This window comes from Mytilus trossulus, chromosome 7 (genome assembly GCF_036588685.1).
Source record: "Mytilus trossulus isolate FHL-02 chromosome 7, PNRI_Mtr1.1.1.hap1, whole genome shotgun sequence".
NCBI classification, from domain to species: domain Eukaryota; kingdom Metazoa; phylum Mollusca; class Bivalvia; order Mytilida; family Mytilidae; genus Mytilus; species Mytilus trossulus.
In genome coordinates, this window is record NC_086379.1 from 38,267,093 (window position 1) to 38,288,080 (window position 20,988).

At 30.9% G+C, this 20,988-nt stretch overlaps 1 protein-coding gene across 2 annotated transcripts; it reads left to right on the forward strand.

The window, feature by feature from the left end:
• The first annotated feature begins 13,379 nt into the window (after positions 1-13,379).
• LOC134727008 (uncharacterized) lies at positions 13,380-17,394 on the forward strand. Of its 2 annotated transcripts, none has more exons than XM_063591396.1 (4): positions 13,380-13,443; positions 15,595-15,808; positions 16,414-16,521; positions 17,127-17,394. In XM_063591396.1, exons 2-4 carry the CDS (start codon positions 15,596-15,598, stop codon positions 17,313-17,315), a joined length of 510 nt encoding a protein of 169 aa, XP_063447466.1. In that variant the 5' UTR covers positions 13,380-13,443; position 15,595; the 3' UTR covers positions 17,316-17,394. The 2 variants fall into 2 exon arrangements, with proteins under 2 accessions (XP_063447466.1, XP_063447465.1); XM_063591395.1 differs by lacking the exon at positions 13,380-13,443 and adding an exon at positions 13,503-13,732.
• Positions 17,395-20,988: the final 3,594 nt, after the last annotated feature.

Consider the following 20,988-nt stretch of genomic DNA (forward strand, 5'->3'; position numbering starts at 1 on the left):
CAAATGATATAAAAAACATCAACTAGTTGTATGTAAATGTTAATTACCAGAGATAACCAACTCTGAAATCTGCATAAGGTGACCAGAGGTAACCCTACTCCAATATTAACATAAGATGACCAGAGGTAACCTTCATCCAATATTAACATAAGGTGACCAGAGGTTACCTAATCCAATATTAACATAAGGTGACCAGAGGTTAACAAATCTAACATTAACATAAGGTGACCAGACGTAACCAAATCCAATAATAACATTAGGTGACCAGAGGTAAACAAATCTAATTTAAGCATAAGGTAACCAGAGGTAACCAAATCCAATATAAACATAAGGTGACCAGAAGTAACCAAATTCAATATTAACATAAGGTGACAAGAGATAATCAAATCCAATATAAACATAAGGTGACCATAAATAACCAAATTTAATATAAACATAAGATGACCAGAGGTAACCAATCCAATATAAATATTAGGTGACCAGAAATAACCAAATCTAATATAAACATAAGTTCACCTGAGGTAACCAATTCAATATAAACATAAGGTGAACAGAGATAACCAATTCCAATATAAACATAAGGTGACCAGAGATAACCAAATCCAATGTAAACATAAGGAGACCAGAGATAACCAAATCCAATATTAACATAAGGTGACCATAAGTCGTCACCAAATCTAATATTAACCTAAGGTGACCAGAGGTAACCAAATCTAATATTAACCTAAGGTGACCAGAGGTAACCAAATCTAATATTAACAAAAGGTGACCAGAGGTAACCAAATCCAATATAAACATAAGGTGATCAGAGGTAACCAAATCCAATATTAACATAAGGTGACCAGAGGTGACCAGAGGTCACCTTATCTAATAGTAACATAAGGTGACCAGAGATAAGCAAATCCAATATTAACATAAGTTGACCAAAGGTAACCAAATCTAATATAAACATAAGGTGCCCAGAGGTAACCAAATCTAATATAGACATAAGGTGACCAGAGGTAACCAAATCCAATATAAACAAGTAGGTGCCCAGAGGTAACCACATCTAATATAGACATAAGGTGACCAGAGGTAACCAAATCCAATATCAACATAAGGTGACAAAAGATAACAAAATCCAAAATAAACATAAGGTGACCAGAAATAACTAAATCTAATATAAACATAAGGAGAACAGAGGTAACCAATCCAATATAAACATAAGATGACCAGAAGTAACCAAATCTAATATTAACATAAGGTGACCAGAGGTCATCAAATCTTATATTTGAATAAGGTGACCAGAGGTAACCAAATCCAATATTGACATAAGGTAACCAGAGGTCACCAAATTCAATATTATCAAAAGGTGACCAGAGGTTACCAAATCCAATATATGATTAGGGTGACCAGAAGTTACCCCATTCTAGCATGCTAAGGCCACTAGAGGTTATCAATTTCCATTTCTAGTTAAGATGACCACATGTAATTGAATTAAATATTTGTGTAAGGTAATCAATAAACAAAAATGAATTGTTCAATCAAACCTAAGTTGCCATTTTACCAGAAATATTTACAATTATTAAGTTCAAAAAGAATAATAGATGCAGCATTATATAAACATTGTGTATGTTTCCATCATATTAAAGGTTTAATACAATAAAGTAAATGCATACATACCACTCTTATCTACATTTTCTATCTTATGAGGATAGTAATATATAAATATAGATATATCAAACTTGATGTAATAATATTCTATATTTGTTGAACCCATACTGTATATCAAACCTGTTCTTCTTCTTTTCTCTCTTTCTCTGATTGTCTCAAACTTTCTTCAAATGAGATGAAAAACATCAATTAGTTGTATGTAAATGTTAATTACCAGGGATAACCAAATCTAAAATCTGCATAAGGTGACCATAGATTACCAAATCCAATATAAACATAAGGTGACCAGAGGTCTCCTAATCTAATATTAACATAAGGTGACCAGAAGTAACCAAATCTAATATTAACATAAGGTGACCAGAGGTAACCAAATCCATATATTAACATGAGGTGAGGTCACCTAATCTAATAGTAACATAAGGTGACTAGAGATAAACAAATCCAATATTAACATGAGGTGACCAGAGGTAACCAAAATTAATATTAACATAAGGTGTCCAGAGGTTCCCAAATCCAATATAAACATAAGGTGACCAGAGGTAACCAAATCCAATATTAACATAAGGTGACAAAAGATAACCAAATCCAATATAAACATAAAGTGACCAGAGATAACCAAATCCAATATAAACATTAAGTGACCAGAGATAACCAAATCAAAATATTAACATAAGGAAACCAGAGCTCACCAAATCTTATATATGAATAAGGTGACCAGAGGTAACCAAATCCTATATTAACATTAGGTAACCAGAGGTCACCAATTCCAATATTACCAAAAGGTGACCAGAGGTAACCAAATCCATTATATGCTTAAGGTGACCAGAAGTTACCCCATTCTAGCATGATAAGGCCACTAGAGGTTATCAAATCCCATTTCTGGTTAAGATGACCACATGTAATTGAATTAAATATTTGTGTAAGGTAATCAATAAACAAAAAATGAATTGTTCAATCAAACCTAAGTGACAATTTTACCAGAAACGATTGCAATTATTAAGTTCAAAAAGAATAATAGATGAAGCATTATATAAACATTGTGTATGTTTCCATCAAATTAAAAGTTTAATACAATAAATTAAATGCATACATACCACTCTTATCTACATTTTATATCTGATGAGGATAGTAATATATAGATATAGATATATCAAACTTAATGTAATAATATTCTATATTTGTTGAACCCATACTGTATATCAAACCTGTTCTTCTTCTTTCCTCTCTTTCTTTGATTGTCTCAAACTTTCTTCAAATGAGATGAAAAACATCAGTTAGTTGTATGTAAATGTTAATTACCAGAGATAACCAAATCTGAAATCTGCATAAGGTGACCATAGGTAACCAAATACAATATTAACATATGGTGACCAGAGGTCACCAAATCCAATATTTACATAAGGTGACCAGAGTCATCTAATCCAATATGAATAAGGTGACCAGAAGTTATCCCATTCTAGCATATTGAGGCCAACAGAGGTTATCAAATCCCATTTCTGGTTAAAATTACCACAATTAAATGTGTGTGTAAGGTAATCATGAAAAAAAAAATGATTTCTTCAATCAAGCCTAAGTAGCCATTTAACCAGAAACAATTGCAAATTTTCAGTTCAAAAAGATTAATAGTTGCAGCTTTATATAAACATAGTGTATGTTGGCATCATATTAAATGTTTGATACAATAAATTAAATGCATACATACCACTCTTATCTATATTTTCCGGTCTACGGTATATTGCTAAATGGAAAGAAGAATTGTCTATTTTTAGTTTTCTATTTTTAGAACTACAATATCACTACATAGAAGAGTACTATTTATAGGGTGACCAGTGGGCACCGTTCAGCGTATCTATTATCCTTGTGCTGACCATACGCGTATGGTCAAATACTCATATGGTCCGGAACAGCATCATAAAAGTTACACGAACTTTAACAGAAGAGCCTCGATATTTAGAGGAAGGAAATGATGACAAAGATGTTTACAACATCCAAATCCTCATTTGTAAAATGAACTACGATTTACATTATTGAGCCCTTATAGTGCGTGCAAATCTCTCTTTATGATTTTAAATAGTCTGCGCATGCGCGAAATTGTTAAACGCACGTGTATCATAACCTGAAAAAATGATATCAAACAAATACATAATGCCATTAAAAATCCAAAAGCGCTAAGTATATCATGAATAGTTGAAATGTTTTTTGTTTAAATTTTGTAACATTTTCGCGCATGCGCAAACTCTGAGCATGTAAAATATTCATTTCTAGTTTATATGTCACATGAAAAGAAGGTAGTCACCAAATCTGATAATATTTTATTCTAAAAGTAGGTAAAAGAAAATGATTTCCAGAAAAATAGGTCTTTTAAACCTGAAAAAAAACAGCCATTTTAAAAAAGGTGGTGGCCATCTTGAAAAAATGATTTTTTTTATGGGCAGCAGTATTTTCTTAAAAGGTATATAATAATGATGATTCGTGATAATGTTCATGCTTGTATCATCATTTGCTCAATTCCCTCGTTTTTGCTTGATAATATCTTCCACTATCAGTGTGTTGTTTTTGTTTCTTGTACGTTGAAATGGTCTGCATTAATATTTTTTACATTTTATAGAAGAGTTTAACTCCGCCACATTCTGCATATGTTTGTACAAGTACATTCATGCAGTAGCCTGTTAATTAGTGTAACTATGCTGTATGTGTTATCTGTTTTTCGACGATTGTTTTTGAAAATAAATCAGGTCGATATTGGGTTTTTTTACATTGATATTATCACACTTTTCTGATACCTACACATCCAAATAAGGATATATTAGAATACACTTACTAATTATGTCATATTATGTCAAAGTACAACCTTCAACAGTTAATACCAGCCGGTATGATACTATCAGATTATTAACCCTAGGTTCAATATCAGCCCAAGAGCCGCATGGCTCGAGGGCTGATATTGACCGAGGGCTGATAATACATGCAATATGAAAAATGACATGTTATGATCTTTTTATCATATGCTTCAACAGTAGAGGAAAATAACAGATTCATATATTGATCCTTTTAAGTGGCTCCCGAAAAGAAGTTGAAAGAGTCAAAAGTTCACGGACGTCGGACCCAAAATTTGATACATTCAATATGAAATCTTTCTATCATATGCCTGAGCAGAGAAAAAAAACCTCATTTTTATATGGACGAATCGACAAAAAAAAAATTTCAACTATGCATAATGAACATTGTTTGGAAAAGTCAACTTTTTTAAAGTAACTTTCTAAATTATGTTTCAGAAAAACTTAAAAAATGCAATTATTTTTTTTTTTTATTTTTTTTTTAAATTTAATTTGATTATTTTACACAATATACTTACATGTATTCAAATAATTGTTTTGTACACTACTTTGTAATGTTTTTCACTGAAAACGCAGCATTGAGGTGTATTTTCCGGAATTTGCCGAGTATCACCGGAATGCCATGTGATAACGTTACGGAAAGGCATGTGATAACAATCGAAGCATGTGATAAACTTTTCATATCAGCCCGCTAAGCACCAATTCGAAAAATATGGAAAATACTTTAATTTAATGCTATTATCATACGGTAAAAATCATATGTTTTTTAGTCTAAGTATATGATAAAACACTCTATCAAAGACTAAATGGCAAAAATGTTATCAATACTGGTAACCGTCCGGCCTTCAATAGTGATTAAAACCAATACCATAAAGCAAGTTTTGAATGCCGCCCCGAAAAGACAAATTTATAATATATTACTGGTTATCAATCAGTAAAGCATGTACTATGTCGATATGTTCTGTTGAAATTTTCAGATATATCCTGTTTCTAATGCAGGACAACATTAACAATGTTAGCAGGTCACGTGTGATATCCGTCATGTAACTCGTGTTAATTGATATGCATCACACACTAATGAATTTGTAAAAGGCATCGTGTTATGTCATAATCATAAGACAATTAAAATTATTTAAGTTCTAATTGTTAGTGTTACCGATTACGATGTTCCAATGGCTTCTTTGTATGTTTACACGTCCCAATGCATATAGCCATTTCGCATGTGGTTAAAATATTGCTCTTTCAATAAACGAAATCGCGGGATGATTTAGATTTAGACATATGTTATACATGCTGGTCTTTTGTTGAAGACTATGCAGTTGCCCTATACGCGACTTTTGAGAATTTTTTTTTGTTTGGTTTAGTTGGTGTCTAAATGGCAACATATATAGCTCTTATTATCTTCGTTCATAAATTATTTTTAGGATTTGGAGAAAAGGCTGCATCCTATTTTCGCATGTAAGAATTAGTATCATATTCTCAAAGTATGTTTTGATGTCTACGTCCTTTTTACAAGTTTTAGGTTAGAGATTATTTAGCAGTTTTACTACGCTGGTATGTCCTGTGAAAATTTTCAGATATATCCTGGTTCAAATGTAGATCAAAACTTAAATTGTAAGATAAATATAACAAGAAGGCAGTATCATATTCACGTGTTACATACATGTATTAATAATAACATACTCTAATAATAATACATTGATATAGGTAATAGGATATTAAACATTGTTGGTCTATATTTCAGACGAAGTTCACATATACGTTTTTATAAATGTGTATATATATGTATCTTCCCTCCTAAAGATTTATATGGATATTGTTGGTTAAAGGACTACACGTGGTGACTATATATATCTGATAAAGGGTGTTCTAAAACAAAATACATATGAAGTTGCCTGTCCCAAATCAGGAGCCTGTAATTGAGTGGTTGTCGTTTGTTTATGTGTTACATATTTGTTTTCTTTCATCTTTTATAAAATAAATTAGCCCGTTAGTTCTCTCGTTTGAATTGTTTTACATTGTCATTTTTGGGCCTTTTATAGCTGACTATGCCGTATTGGCTTTGCTCATTGTTGACGGCTATAGTTATTAACTGCTGTGTCATTTTGTTCTCTTGTGGACAGATATCTCATTGGCAATCATACCACATCTTCTTTGTTATATGGTTAATTACCAGGGTTAATAAGGAAAAAAAATGTTGAGGAAAAATCTAAAAAAAAAAATTCATTCTCTTTCAAAACCAAAAATATCTGAAAGGTTTCAACAGACGAAGAAATTGATACAAGTAATAAACGATTGAAATAAATTCATTAAACAATTTTAAGACTTACAAGTTGGTATTGTTGGAACTTGTTTTTTGTATTATAAACAAATTAAAGTAGGTTCTTAATTCTAAGTATTGAAGACTCTCCAAATCACTTTGATGGACCGCTAGTCTAAATACTTCAAGTGAAGATAGTCGGTAAGATAAATTCGTTACACGGTGTGCTAGTGACCTAATATGATATATATATATGGGGTCAGTAAATTCCATATAAGGATTCGCTCTCACTCTATATGGAATTTAATGACCCCATATATATCGTATTAGGTTACTAATACACCATGTAAATAATAATAGCTTTTTATATTAATTAGTTGCTGTTCGATGTGAGCCAAAGTCCATGTTGAAGACGTTCTTTGACATATAATGGTTCTCTTTTACATATTTTGACTTGGATCGAGAGTTGCACTTCTACTACCCCATCTTCCTATATCTATATATATATATATCTATAAATGACTGCTCTGTGGTCGGGTTGTTGTCGCTTTGACACATTCCCCATTTCCATTCTCAATTTGATACAAATAATGAAGATGAGGACAGCTTTTTTAAATAGTTCGTTAATAATATCACGAAACAGGTTGTAATAAGGAAGATCAAAAACCGCATTTTTCAAATTTTATGTTAAAATAATATTTCGTAAATATATTTTTATAACTAGAGTAATCTTTTTAAACACTTTAAATATGTGAAATATTATGTTAAATCAAGAAAACATGTGATTTTTTTTTATAAATTAAAATAAGCAGATTCGTTAGGCGGTTGTTACATGTATAGCTTCAGATATATTAGCTTGTTCATTTTGGCAGGTAAAGGAATATTCAAAAGAACAATACTTCAAGATAATAAATTCAATCTACATAGCACTGGATAAAAAAAACTACAGCTTCAATCTTGGTTTTCATATAACTTTTTCAATTAAGATACTAATAAAAAATAAGGCTTAAACACATTTCATCGTTTTATACACGAGACATCAGATTAACACTACTATTTATGGCGAGGCATTTACACCTTTCGGTAGACGCTCTTATCTAAAATGCACCCGACTGGCGGGTGGGAAAAATCTAGGTTACAATATGTTTTTATTCGAATAGAACACACTTAGTGTGCATAACTAAAATAGTAAAACAAGAACTATGAGCTACCAAAAGAAAATATATATAACAAATTGGCAGTGAAAGAAACAAGAACATTTATCAAACCGTAAGGAAATGCTGATAGTATGGACATAAGTTCTGGAATATCGTATCAATCAAGAGGTAATGTTTGTGAACAGTAAATTTATAAATATAACCATATCAATGACAATTCATGTCAGTACAAAAAGTGTTGACTACTGGGCTTGTGATACCCTCGGGGAAATAAATCTCCACCAGCAGTGGCATCGACCCAGTGGTGGTAAATATACTCATCGTAGATACCAGGACTAAATTTAGTTTATACGCGCGTTTCGTCTGCTTAAGACTCATCAGTGACGCTCGAATCCAAACAAGTTTAAAATGTCAAATAAAGTACGAAGTTAAAGAGCATTCAGAACCAAAATTCCTAAAAGTTTTGCCAAATACAGCGAAAAGTTAATCTATGCCTGAGGAAGAAAAGACTTAGTATTTCAAACAATTCAAAAATTGTGAACAGTAAATTTATAAATATAACCATATCAATGACCATTCATGTCAGCACAAAAAGTGTTGACTACTGGGCTTGTGATAACCTCGGGGAAATAAATCTCCACCAGCAGTGGAACGACCCAGTGGTTGTAAATAAACTCACCATAAATACCAGGACTAAATTTAGTATATACGCAAGCCGTATGAAGGCCAACTTCCAGTATGTATTTGTAGGTCTTAGTTCAAATTTTGTTCATAATTGTGGTAACTTGCAACTAATATGCACTAAAACCATAAACACCAATTTACGGAGACATACCTAATGGAAATGTGATACAAGTCATAAATGATTTAAAATTACTGTGATTTTTCAAGTTGATTTTTGTATGATTCTTTATTTTTGAATGTTGCATTTAAGATTTACATGATTACTTGATTGAGCCGGAGACTGTACGTTTAATAAAAAAAATCTCATTTACAAACAGTTTAAAGCAAATTTATATGTCCTATAATTCAAAGAGAACTTGATACTATAGGTACACCCCACACTATAATGTATGTTCATATCTATTTTAATACCTCATTTATGGGCATTATGTTTTCTGGTCTGTGTATCCGTTCGTCAATCCGTTCATTTGTTCGTTCGTCCCGCTTCAGATTAAAATTTTAGATAAAGGTTTTGGTCGAGTTCATTTTTGATGGAGTTGAAGTCCAATCCACTTCAAACTTAGAATACATGTGCCCTATGATATAATCATTCTAATTCAAATGCCAAATTAGAGATTTCCCCTTATTTTCACGGTCCCCTGAACATAGAAAATGATAGTGCGAATGGGGCACTGGGGTCACATTCTTGTTCATTTTAAATTGACAAAATAGATGACTCCAAACATTGGTTTTAAACATAATTGTTATAATTTAAGTTTTTTTTTATTTTCAACATCTCATTCCTTATAAAAAAAATATCTACACGACCTAAGGGTTCATAGTAGGGCACTTCCATGTCAGTTGATAAACCTGAATTTTGGTTCCTACGTACTTGCATGGTCACGATGACTTCAATAACAGGATGCGCACCTAACGTTAAAACATCACCAATATAATAAAACAAAATGAAATCTTAACTACACAAATTGATGGACTGAAAGAATTTGTCTATGTCTCAGTTCACAAGAAAATTGCCTTCTCGACTAAACACCGTTAAAGTCTTCCAGGGACGGATCCAGCCATTTTAAAAAGGGGGTCCTTAACCAAGGACGAAGGGGGAGGGGGGGGGGGTTCTTACTACATATTCCCTTTCAAATGCATTGATCTTCCAAAAAAAAGGGGTTTCAACCTCCGGACCCCCCTAGATCCGCAACTGACTTCGTAGTATCAACTGATATTTACCGATTGTGTCCTATCGCCTTAAGTAAAAACAAATATACTGAGTCTGGTGTCTAAATACACATGACGAATGCAGACGTCTATTAGAACACAGAACATTACATTTCCAAATTGAGGTCATGCTATTTCCCCTGTATGTATTGAAGAATTTGAACACTGGAAGATTAATGTTACCTCATGATTTTAGTTTGAATTTTAACAAAAGTTATAATTTTATTAGATATATATAATATATATCAAAATAAGGAGATGTGATATGATTGCCAATGAGAATAGTTTACTATCAACCAAAAATTATATAGATATGAAGTGGGCAAGAATAAGCAACCATACGCCTTTTTAAAAATGAGAAAAACCCACATAGTCTTCTAATTTAGAAATGATCTAATAGTGCTCTTTCTTTGCATGGGCTCCAATGCACTAAGGGTTCCTTTAATTTCCGATTTAAAACGTTTAAAATTTAATTTCTTAAAAAAAATAAAAGTAGGACCATTTTACAGTTTTAATGCAGAGAAAATAGTAAAGCATGATGTGCAGTACACGTAGTAAAATAAACTGTTAATTTTGTTCAACGAATTTCTATTATTCTACTAAACTATTCCAATACAATTGAGAATGGAAATGGGGAATGTGTCAAAGAGACAACAACCCGACCATATAAAAAACAAGAACAGAAGGTCACCAACAGGTCTTCAATGTAGCGAGAAATTCCCGCACCCGGAGGCGCCATTCAGCTGGCCCCTAAACAAATATATACTAGTTCAGTGATAATGAACGCCATACTAATTTCCAAATTAAAAAATACAAGACTAACAAAGGCCAGAGGCTCCTGACTTGGGACAGGCGCAAAAATGCGGCGGGGTTAAACATGTTTATGAGATCCCCCCTATACCTCTAGCCAACGTAGAAAAGTAAATGCATAACAATACGCACATTTAAAAAATTCAATTCAAAAGAAGTCCTAGTCTGATGTCAGAAGATGTAACCAAAGAAAATAAACAAAATGACAATAATACATAAATAACAACAGACTACTAGCAGTTAACTGACATGCCAGCTCCAGACTTAAGTTAAACTGATTGAAAGATTACGATTTCATCATATGAATATCAGGCACAATCCTTCCCATTAGGGGTTTAGTATCATACAATCATAACATATATGAGAAGAACATAACTCGTGTCATGCCAACAAATGCTTTTTGAATAAATGTGTTTAGTTCCGATGCAAATACCCTATAAGTGAATCAATATCAACGCCAAATTAAGCCATCTTTTATGACCTGACAACAGTATCGTTACTATATCCCTTCTTGGTGAGTCTATTTAAAGGTTTTGTTAGTTTCTGAGGTGAATTCTGACATTTGTGTGCTTTATAAAGAATTTTCCCTAAAAAATTGGATGTGAAATACTTGAACGTATAAGAAGTCTGCATGTTGAGCTATATTTACGAATGATGTCCTTATACCGATGATAAATTTTAGTAAATGTTTTGACTAGTTTGTGATATCGATAACCCTGGTGTAATAATTTTTCAGTAATACATAAATTTCTCTCGTTAAAATCTAAAACATTGTTACATACACGAGCGAATCGTACAAGTTGAGATATATAAATGGATAATTAACAATAGGAAATTTTATCATAAATTTTAGTATTAAGCTTTTCGTTAGTGATATAGATATCAAGATCGAGGAAAGGGCAGTGGTCGTTGTTAGTGTTAGCTTAATTTAAAGTAAGTTCAACAGGATAATGTCCAATGTCTTTTTATGTTTTGTTTTGTTTCGTTTCTTTATATCACTCTATCTTTTGTTTTATATTCTTTAAATGTTGATTTATTTGCATTGTAAAACGGGAAAACCCGTGGTATTGTTCTTTTGAATGCATTGACATTGTTATACGCAATCTATTTATTCCTAATTGAAATCACAATGTTATTTTTAGCCCGTCTAATTTAGAAATATTGCAACAAAAATTCCAAAACGGTTTAAACCAATAGTTTTTCAATACTCTATCAGCTGTGTGTCCCATAATGCTTCCATACTACTCTAAGACTTACTAAATATAAACTTTGATGTAGAATAACCCCTAAGATTCATCTTTCGTTTTGATGTTTTTATTTATTGTTTTATCTTATTCTACTTTTTAGAATAATTGGTGTGTCAAAATATCAAAAATTGATTTTCAAACCCATCGAAAAATCATTAAACAATTTCCATTTTCCTTTTGAGATCAACTGACTTACAATGTATATACCAAACATCATAACAAGAACTTAGTATGCAGTTTGAAACGGTCGTTTATCAGTTAAACTCAAATATTTTTTTCACTTCTTAATAAACTAACAAGTATCGCAAGGGATCGAGCTATTCTTTAAATAGCACAATCTTGTTTCTTTATTAATATTTTGATTTCCCACTAGATTTAACTCGGGTTATTCAGTAATTGGTTACCCATTCAACAAGAGGACCGTTTACTTTCAAAATAATGAAAAAAGAAGATTGCATTAAGATTGTTTTACGCAATTTATTTATATCCAAACGAAATCACAATATTATTTTAAGTCCTGCCTAATTTAGAAATATTGCCAATATTTTTGTCTATTGACGATTCATAGTGTGCTTCATAATGCTTTTATGCTATTTCTACTAAACATAAACTTGATATAGCATATGCATAACCCCTTAAATGTATCTTTCTCCTTAGATGTTCAAACAGAGTTATTTTATTTGAGAACTATTTATTCTACTTTTGAGAATAAGTGATGTGTCAAAATGATAATAAATATTTTTCAATTCCATTGACTAATTCATCGTGTTCACTAAACATTATCCCATTTCCCTTTGCATAAAGAAAAAAGATAGCATTAACACATCAACGCAATCATTTTCATTTGATATAATGATTTGTGATCGCGGTAAAATCATAGAAGACTGTTAGAAATGTTGTTCGTTGGTAACATAATTCTTCAAAATTTTGAAATAGTAAACTGTCCGATTTGTGAATGAGTACATGTACACCATCAAATGATAATAATTGCGTTGATTTTTTAATGCTATCTTTTTTCTTTATACTATAAGTCCAGGCATAATTCATTTTTACCGACCGCTTCATAGTAAAAAAATATCCTTTATCATATATGTTCGAGTAAACAATAGTTGTATATATATGTTTCATCAAAGTTATCTCTATTTTTAAAAAGATAATGCTATTTTCTTAATTATTCCACTTCTTGGAATTTCTCATTTTAGTTTTGCTCTCTACATAAGTATACTGCTAACATTCTATTGTTTTATGCATACGTTTAGGAAATCAAATACTTATATATTGAACAAAAATTATATATGACTAAATGGTAATTTTTTTGGGTCATATATTTGTTAATGAAAAAAATATGATGGACATAAAAATATTTTTTTACAGCCAAACAGTTAAAATTTTAACACTACTTTGACGTTAACCTGTCATTTCTTTTTTCATAACAGTCTTGACATCTCTTTATAATATTATTGGAAAATGTATAATTGCATCGACACCTTACAGTAAGTTATAAATAGAATTCAGAAAGTACCTTTCTATAAATAGTATATAACATTCATTACAAGGACATATTTTGGAAGGACGCCTTCAAACAGGTACATACTTACGATACTATTTTAAAATCATTATCATAGTTCCATGAACACTGATCTGTATGATAAGATAACGCAAGATATAACAAATTACTAGAATAAAAGTGACCACTAAGATGAGCACACGGGTTTAATAGAGACGCCATTCGTAACGGTCTCTTGGATAAGCATGCATTACCCATGTTAATAAGAATAGTTATCTGCGAGCAGCCCATATAATACGCTGACAAATTTTAATGAATGCATTTCTTGGATTTTAGTTATTGCAAATGCAAGTAGGCATCAATTGCAGGTATGTATTATAGGAGGCGGATAAAATTCAAAATGAAGAGATATACATGATATATATATATCTTTTTTTTTTTAATCATTTTAAATATTTGAAGGCTTTTTCATTGTGTCTTTGATAACATTTGTGAAAATGATACATTGTTCCACCCTTCATGAAAGTATAAAAGTACTTTCTTCTGGCCAGAACTGTAATGGCTTTATTACTCATACATGTTTGCATATGGATCGTAAGATGGCTGCCTACATGCATGCACACTTAGTAGATGTAATGTTTAAAACATCGACGCCTGCCTGCGCTCTTATTTTTTTAAGATTTTTCTTTTTTTTTTATCTAATCATCTTATGTATGCACAATTTTTTCCTACAGACACGAAATAAAGATATTTTTCAAAACTAAGTCATATTTTTGAAAAAAAGGGGAATAAATAAGTATATATAAGTACTTTAATTTAGATTTTCATTTTCTCCAACAAATATTTCACCTAATTCACTGTGTAATAAAAACTTTTAAATATTTTCTCCAATTTGACTTCCTGTAACTTTTTCCCTTCAAAAAGATAAGCACTTTTTTCATTTATTTTTTCTAATGAACTGGTTTTGCTGTCATTTTATAAATAAGTTTTTTTTTTATTTTCAAACTCTATAAAAGACAATACATTGTTGCGCTTCAAACATTTTCTTTCCAAAAGCACGTGTTCTATAAAAATTATCATGTCATGTATTTCTAAGAATTTTTCTATAAATCTTGATCATTCTAAATAAAAAGCATTGAAGCATTGGAACAGCTTCTTTTATTTTCATGTGTATCAAAGTTAATTCATTTTTAGAATTATGGCCGCCATTACGAATTTAGTGATCAATTCGAGGTGATTGCACTACAAGATGGTTGACAACATGTTTCATAAAACAATTTACAACATTGGTTGTAACGTTTATTGATTTATAAAATTGAAAATAGTGGGTGAATCATGCGAAAAAACAAGATATGATATTATTCTGGTGCAAGGTTTATATGAGAAATGATAAAGGGAGTTTTCATTTTCAGTGTTGTTTGTTTGCATGTATCCGCTCCTTGTCTCACTATATAGACATATCTTAGGATAGCTTCGTGAAACCGGCCCCAGGATTAAATTTAGTATTTACGCCAGACGCGCGTTTCTACAAAAGACTTATCAGTGACGCTCGAATCCAAAAGAAATAAAAAGGCCAATTTGAAGAGCATCGTGAACCAAAATTCCTAAAAGTTTTTTCAAATACAACAAAGGTAATCTATTCATAATGTTGAAAAGCCTAGTATTTCCAAAATTCAAAAGTTTTGTAAACAGTTAATTTATAAATATGAACATATCAATGATAATTCATGTTAGCACGAAAGTGCTAGTGCTGACTCCTGGGCTGGTGATACCCTTGGGGAATTAAAACTCCACCAGCAGGGGCATTGACCAAGTGGTTGTAAATAAACTCATCATAGATACAAGGATTTAATTCGTATTTACGCCATACGCGCGTTTCGTCTAAAAAAGACTCAAATGACGAAGAAAAAATAAATTTTAGGTCAAGGTGTGACTCTCAGTAATGGGAAAACCCATGCTGTAAAGTCAACAACAAAAGACCAAGACATGAAAAATGTTAAACAATTCAAGCGAGAAAACCAACGGATTAATTTATACAATATATGCATTGTTTATGTATCTTCCTTGATTTTGTCCTGTTGTTTCTATCCTTTATTGTCCCCATACATTTTAAAGGTTTTGGGAATCTTTGTGAAACAAAATAAATTTTTCCGAATTAATGATCAATTTAGAGCCAAAAAAAATAATATCTAAGTATATGTATATATTACTTTTTTAAATTTAATTTCAGAATGGGTGGAAAGGAGAACGAGAATTCATTACGTTTACCATCTGATGCTTACAATTACGATCCTGATCTATTCAATTGTGCAAAGAAATCGGTTGAAACGAAGTCACTACTACCAATCCTGAAAGATGAAATAAAATCTAAAATACAAGCTAAACGTCTTTCTCAGGGATTAGAAGAACTAAAAGTAGAATTTGAAAGCAAACCGCAATCTCCTGTAAGTATTTTTAAACTATTTTTCTTTCGTATATCATATGATAACACGCAAGCCAATATCAACCTAAAGTTTGAGCTTTAATTCTACGTATGTTTCAACATCCAACAGCTTAATGAATGCATTTAGTAGATCTGAGACTGAAAATTAGACCTAGAATTACATGTATTTATGGTTTTTCTCCAATAAATAGAAGGATATATAGTTTCATCGAACACTTCTTTTAATATTATATAAGGGTAGCTATTGGTATAGATATAACGTATGTTAAAAAATTAAAATTCCAAAGAAAAAAAGAAAACTTTAAAAAAAAATAATGACATGACAAGAGGTAGTTTCAAATCATGCGTTGTTGAAGAACATATACAAACAGTAGACAATGAATATAAACCATATAGAAAATTAAAGATGGAAAAACACCACAAACTTCACTAAACCTGGATGAAACTCAGATTCTCTGAAAGTCTCTTAAAGTTAATGCAGTTCCTTATCAACCTTGAACTGCTGCTGATAAGTGTGGGAAACCCCCACTATAGGACATAGGTGGACATATAGCTTTACATGAACGCATACAGTTGCTAATGTTTTCCTTTTTTATAAATTTATAGCTAACAGAAGAAGAATTAGAAAAACAAAATCACAGAAAAATGCATAATAGAGTGTCAGCTAAAAAATGTCGATGGAAGAAAAAAATATTTTATTCAAAGAAACAACAGGTAGGACGAGAATGTAAAAAAATGCCTTTAAAATAGATATCTTTTTTCATGTTTGCTGTTGAAGACATTTTTCATATAATACTGCAAATTTATAAAAAAAAAAAATCGGGCACAGGACGTGTGCACCGAGTACTATATAGTGTGAACAAATAAAAAAGTGTTCTGTTTGTATTGAATACTCTTTTGTATCAATATTCATGTATAATATTTTGTCAACTTTCTGGTTTGGTATGTATAAGTGAAATATATTATGTGAAATAAATACCGGGTATGATTGATCATACCTCTTTCTTTCTAAAAATGTAAAATAACATAAAAAAAAACTCCTAGGAAAATTCAAATGCAAAATCCTTAATTAAATGGCAAAGCTCAAACACATCAAACGAATGGATAACAAATGTCATATTCCTGACTCGGTCTAATTAGCTGATGCCTTATATTGAAGAAAATGATAGAAATTTATAAAAGACTTTCCTCTTGTGTGATGAACTCTCATTAGCATGTACATTATGATCATTTTCCTCTTAGATTAAACACAGCGATTTTTTTTCTCTCTCCGCTATTAACCAGGACCAGGTTTTTATCTTTATTTTATTTTATTTCAGGAGCTCCATGAATTAGAGAAAAGAAATCAGCAGTTAAAGAACACTATAAATAGAATAGAAACTGAGAAGGATTATTATATGTCAAAACTAGCTAGTTCTCCGGAAATAATGAACATTTGTACTGAGTTGTATGGAGAACCTTTAGATATTTTATGTGAAATCAAGTCAGACAATGTGCTAAATCATTAGAATTTAAATTTCAATTCAGACAACCTTAGGTCCTCTATTATGATATTAATGTATGTTACCAATTAAAAAAAATACTAGAGTGGATAGTTTTAGTACATGCGCAACTTTTAATTTATCAAAGTATAAGCCTAGTACCATCAATGACTCCTTTAAGGGGTATCCAGGAATGCGTTATAGACGCATACAATTTATAAAGTGTATTCTCATTTATTTTTTTAAATATTCTTCAATAGACATTTTAAATATGTTTACAATTTATATGTTTAATTAATTTTAATCTACCACCTGCGTGTTCCACATTGATCTACATAATAGTTAAGCCAAATGATAGCTACATCTGTAATTAGAAAATAAGCGGTTTTAAAAAACCAATATAATACGGCTTTTAGACATCGTTTATATATCTGTAAACTTATCACTAAACATTTACAGAAGTACCTACGAAAAAACGAAATATTAACCTTAGTTACAAAACCCAGACAATACGAACTCTTAACTAAAAGCCTCATAGAAAGCCAATAAACTAGTTTAAGTACCGCACATGCTATTGTGTTTTGAAAGTAGAGTCCAGTAAAAGCGAAAGCCAATAGTATAATTTTCCCATTTGCAATATCTGCCTCATGAGTTCTTACATGTTTAAAAAGTGTTGTGTCTATGTTTATTTGTGTTTGGCTTTGGCTTTGAACTACCCTCAAACTTTGATAAGGATATCGCAAAACATTAGCTGCTTAGCCACTTGAGTAGCGAACGATAAACGAGTTTTTTTCGTACCATTTGATTCACAAAGGTAACAAATTGCTTTCCTGTCATTCTTGTCTACTCAAGAAGAAATTTACTAGATTGATAGAGAGGAACACAAACAAAACATAAAACCCTGTGTATGCACAGTTGCTTAGAAACATTTCATGAATATTTCAAGGCAACAGAAGTAAACCACTATTTGAAAGTTCATAATCGATTGAGAGAAAACAAATTCGGGTTGCAAACAAAAACTGAGGGAAACACATCAAATATAAGAGGAAAACAACGAAACAACAGAATCACTAAAGTGCAAAAAAAAAACCAAACAAACAAAACCGACAATACAGAAACGAACTATAAAATATCAATTACCATTCTGTTGTATGCCTGCCTTTTAAAGAATGGAATCAAAAGTAACACAGAAATGCACAAGACATCATTGAGTTATCCCTCTCTTTACACAACTTTCATGATGTATAATTCCTTACACAATATATTTTCCTAAAAGCACGAGTTTAATACGTACAATGTTTATTATAGATAGCATTTTGAATCATTATGATATAATCATTATGTCCAGTATTGAATACAAGTGCATTACGTGCTGTATACGATCTCTTGTGAAATTGATCCATTTCTAATAATAAATTAAACATATATCAAACAATTCTTTAGAAAAGACATTCAGCAACCAGGAAGAGAGTTTATCGTTATATATATATATACATTTATTCTTATTGGCTGATGTTAAACTGATATTTTTAAGTGTATTTTCCAATGATAAAAAATAGACAAATTATTACTATTATCATACATGATATCATAGTTTATTGACATTTTGATAAATATTTACACAAAAAAAGTAGCAGGTCATACAAACTTATTATCCTTAATTAATCTTATTAGTCTCTTTGATCTTTTAAAAACAGAAAAGTAAAATATTTAGTATAAACTTACTAGTAATAAATTTTAAAGTGTGTTTTTGTTTTGGTCGGTAAAAAAATTTTAACAAAAATCTTCAAAACAAAATTTACTTCAACAAGAAACGAAAGAATAAACCAAGGCGACAAAAAAAATGCTACTGCGTTAAGGGAATGAAAAGTTTCTATGTACAATTGTAAAATTAGTCAACAGGTATACAAAATTTTAAAGACCGGACTATAGCCTGTTTTGCCCTTGATTTAATATACAATAACCTATTTCAACTAGGTTTACAACAAGGAAGAGATCGATAATCTATATAGTAAATAGTTTACACTGTAATAATAATAAAACCGAAAATTTTCAATTCTACTGTTTGGTTTCAATGCGTAAATCTAGATTTTATAATCGATTTGCGAGAAATGAAATAAGGTTCAATGGAAAGTTTTTTACTTCATAAAGAACGTTCAGAGCTATAAAAAAAAATAGACCTTCAAAATGTGATAAAACATACTTAATGACAATTCAACATTTAAGCGACATAAACAGAATAAAATTGTAGTCAACCTATTGAACTTATTCTATAATGTTAAGTTAAATAAGGTTAAATATATTAATTATCTCTATGTATGCATACATTTATTGCTAAAAGAATATGGCTACAGGGAATTGGAAAGTGAAACTTCGTTGCAAAAAGCCGTTTCAATAAAATCACAATAACTGAGCTGACATTTCATATATTTCTAGAAATCATCAAAGTGACAAATTTACGTAACGCCAAATCTACAAGTAACATCATTATATCAGATATATGAGACGACGAAAGGTACAACACACATACAACTCTTAGACCAGAACATCATGCAAAAACAGCAATACTTAAAATTTAAGCCATATTCATATTGTAATTCATGATTACTTCCTTTTAGAGTTTTAGTGGCAAAAAAGACACCTCAAACGAGATCTTCATCCTGATATGGTGTAAGCAATATTAATAATTGAGGCTTATGGGCAACGTAAGACTTATAAAAATAGACCAGGAGGGACATCAAAATACTGCATAAATCAAAGCAAAAATTAATCGATAACACTGAAACATTAAACCTTATTTATATTGACCGCAGTTTTACTTTCCTAAGAAATGAAGATATAAGCAAAAAGTGTTTTCAAAATTACCGAACTTCAAAGTCAATCAATAAAAGAAGAAGTCAATAAGACTTCACAAAACAAATTATCGACCATTTAAACTAACGGAACAAAAAGAAAACAAATGTCATGTTCCTGACTTGGTACAGTACTTTTTGAAACAAAAAAAGATACTTATTGCATACGGAATGTTGATTTAGAGTATTAAAAGGAAACTCATCATAGATACCAGAATAAACAAATTGTGTTTCTCATGTGTTATGTTGTTAATAGTAATAGGAAAACTAAATATAGAGTCTTTGTATTCATTTCACACCTCGTTACAACCTTTCAATATTACAGATACTGCAGATCAAAATCTACTGTACGTTTCGTCTACATTAATTGTGTTACAATGTAAATCGGAAACGAAGACAAACATCTGATCAACACGATAGCAAAGTAGAACAATTATTTGAATGAAAATTGGGAACAATTCGTATTGTTTCTTCATTGAAAGCCGCTAAGAGGGTGTGGAACTATTGGGTTGGCATTTAAACATCTAGTTGTTGGGGACAAAAATGTAAATCTCAAATCATGATATTAAGTTAGTGGTTGGTCTAGATTTTTTTTTAGCTTTTTGATCGGATTAGATTTAGTTGATTGATTCTGTTTTGAACATAAGACCATCTTTTTTATAAAGGGTTTGTTATTGGGTTTTCAGTCTTCCTCTAAAAATATATTCTTTTTTATGAATGGGATATTTCTGTCTTAAATATTCGCCCTTTACCTCCGTTTAAATTATAAAACTCAAAACATAATAAATCGCAAAATGAAAAATAAAAATTGCAGCAACTCCTTAGAGAAGGAGAGCATAAACAATAGC

What these genes read in the sequence shown, in the direction of transcription:
- LOC134727008 (XM_063591395.1), top strand. Translation starts at nt 13,710, where the DNA reads ATGCAAGTAGGCATCAATTGCAG. An exon ending in CAAGTAGGCATCAATTGCAG is followed by an intron (nt 13,733 to 15,594) that starts GTATGTATTATA and finishes ATTTAATTTCAG; the next exon opens with AATGGGTGGAAAGGAGAACG. An exon ending in TTTATTCAAAGAAACAACAG is followed by an intron (nt 16,522 to 17,126) that starts GTAGGACGAGAA and finishes ATTTTATTTCAG; the next exon opens with GAGCTCCATGAATTAGAGAA.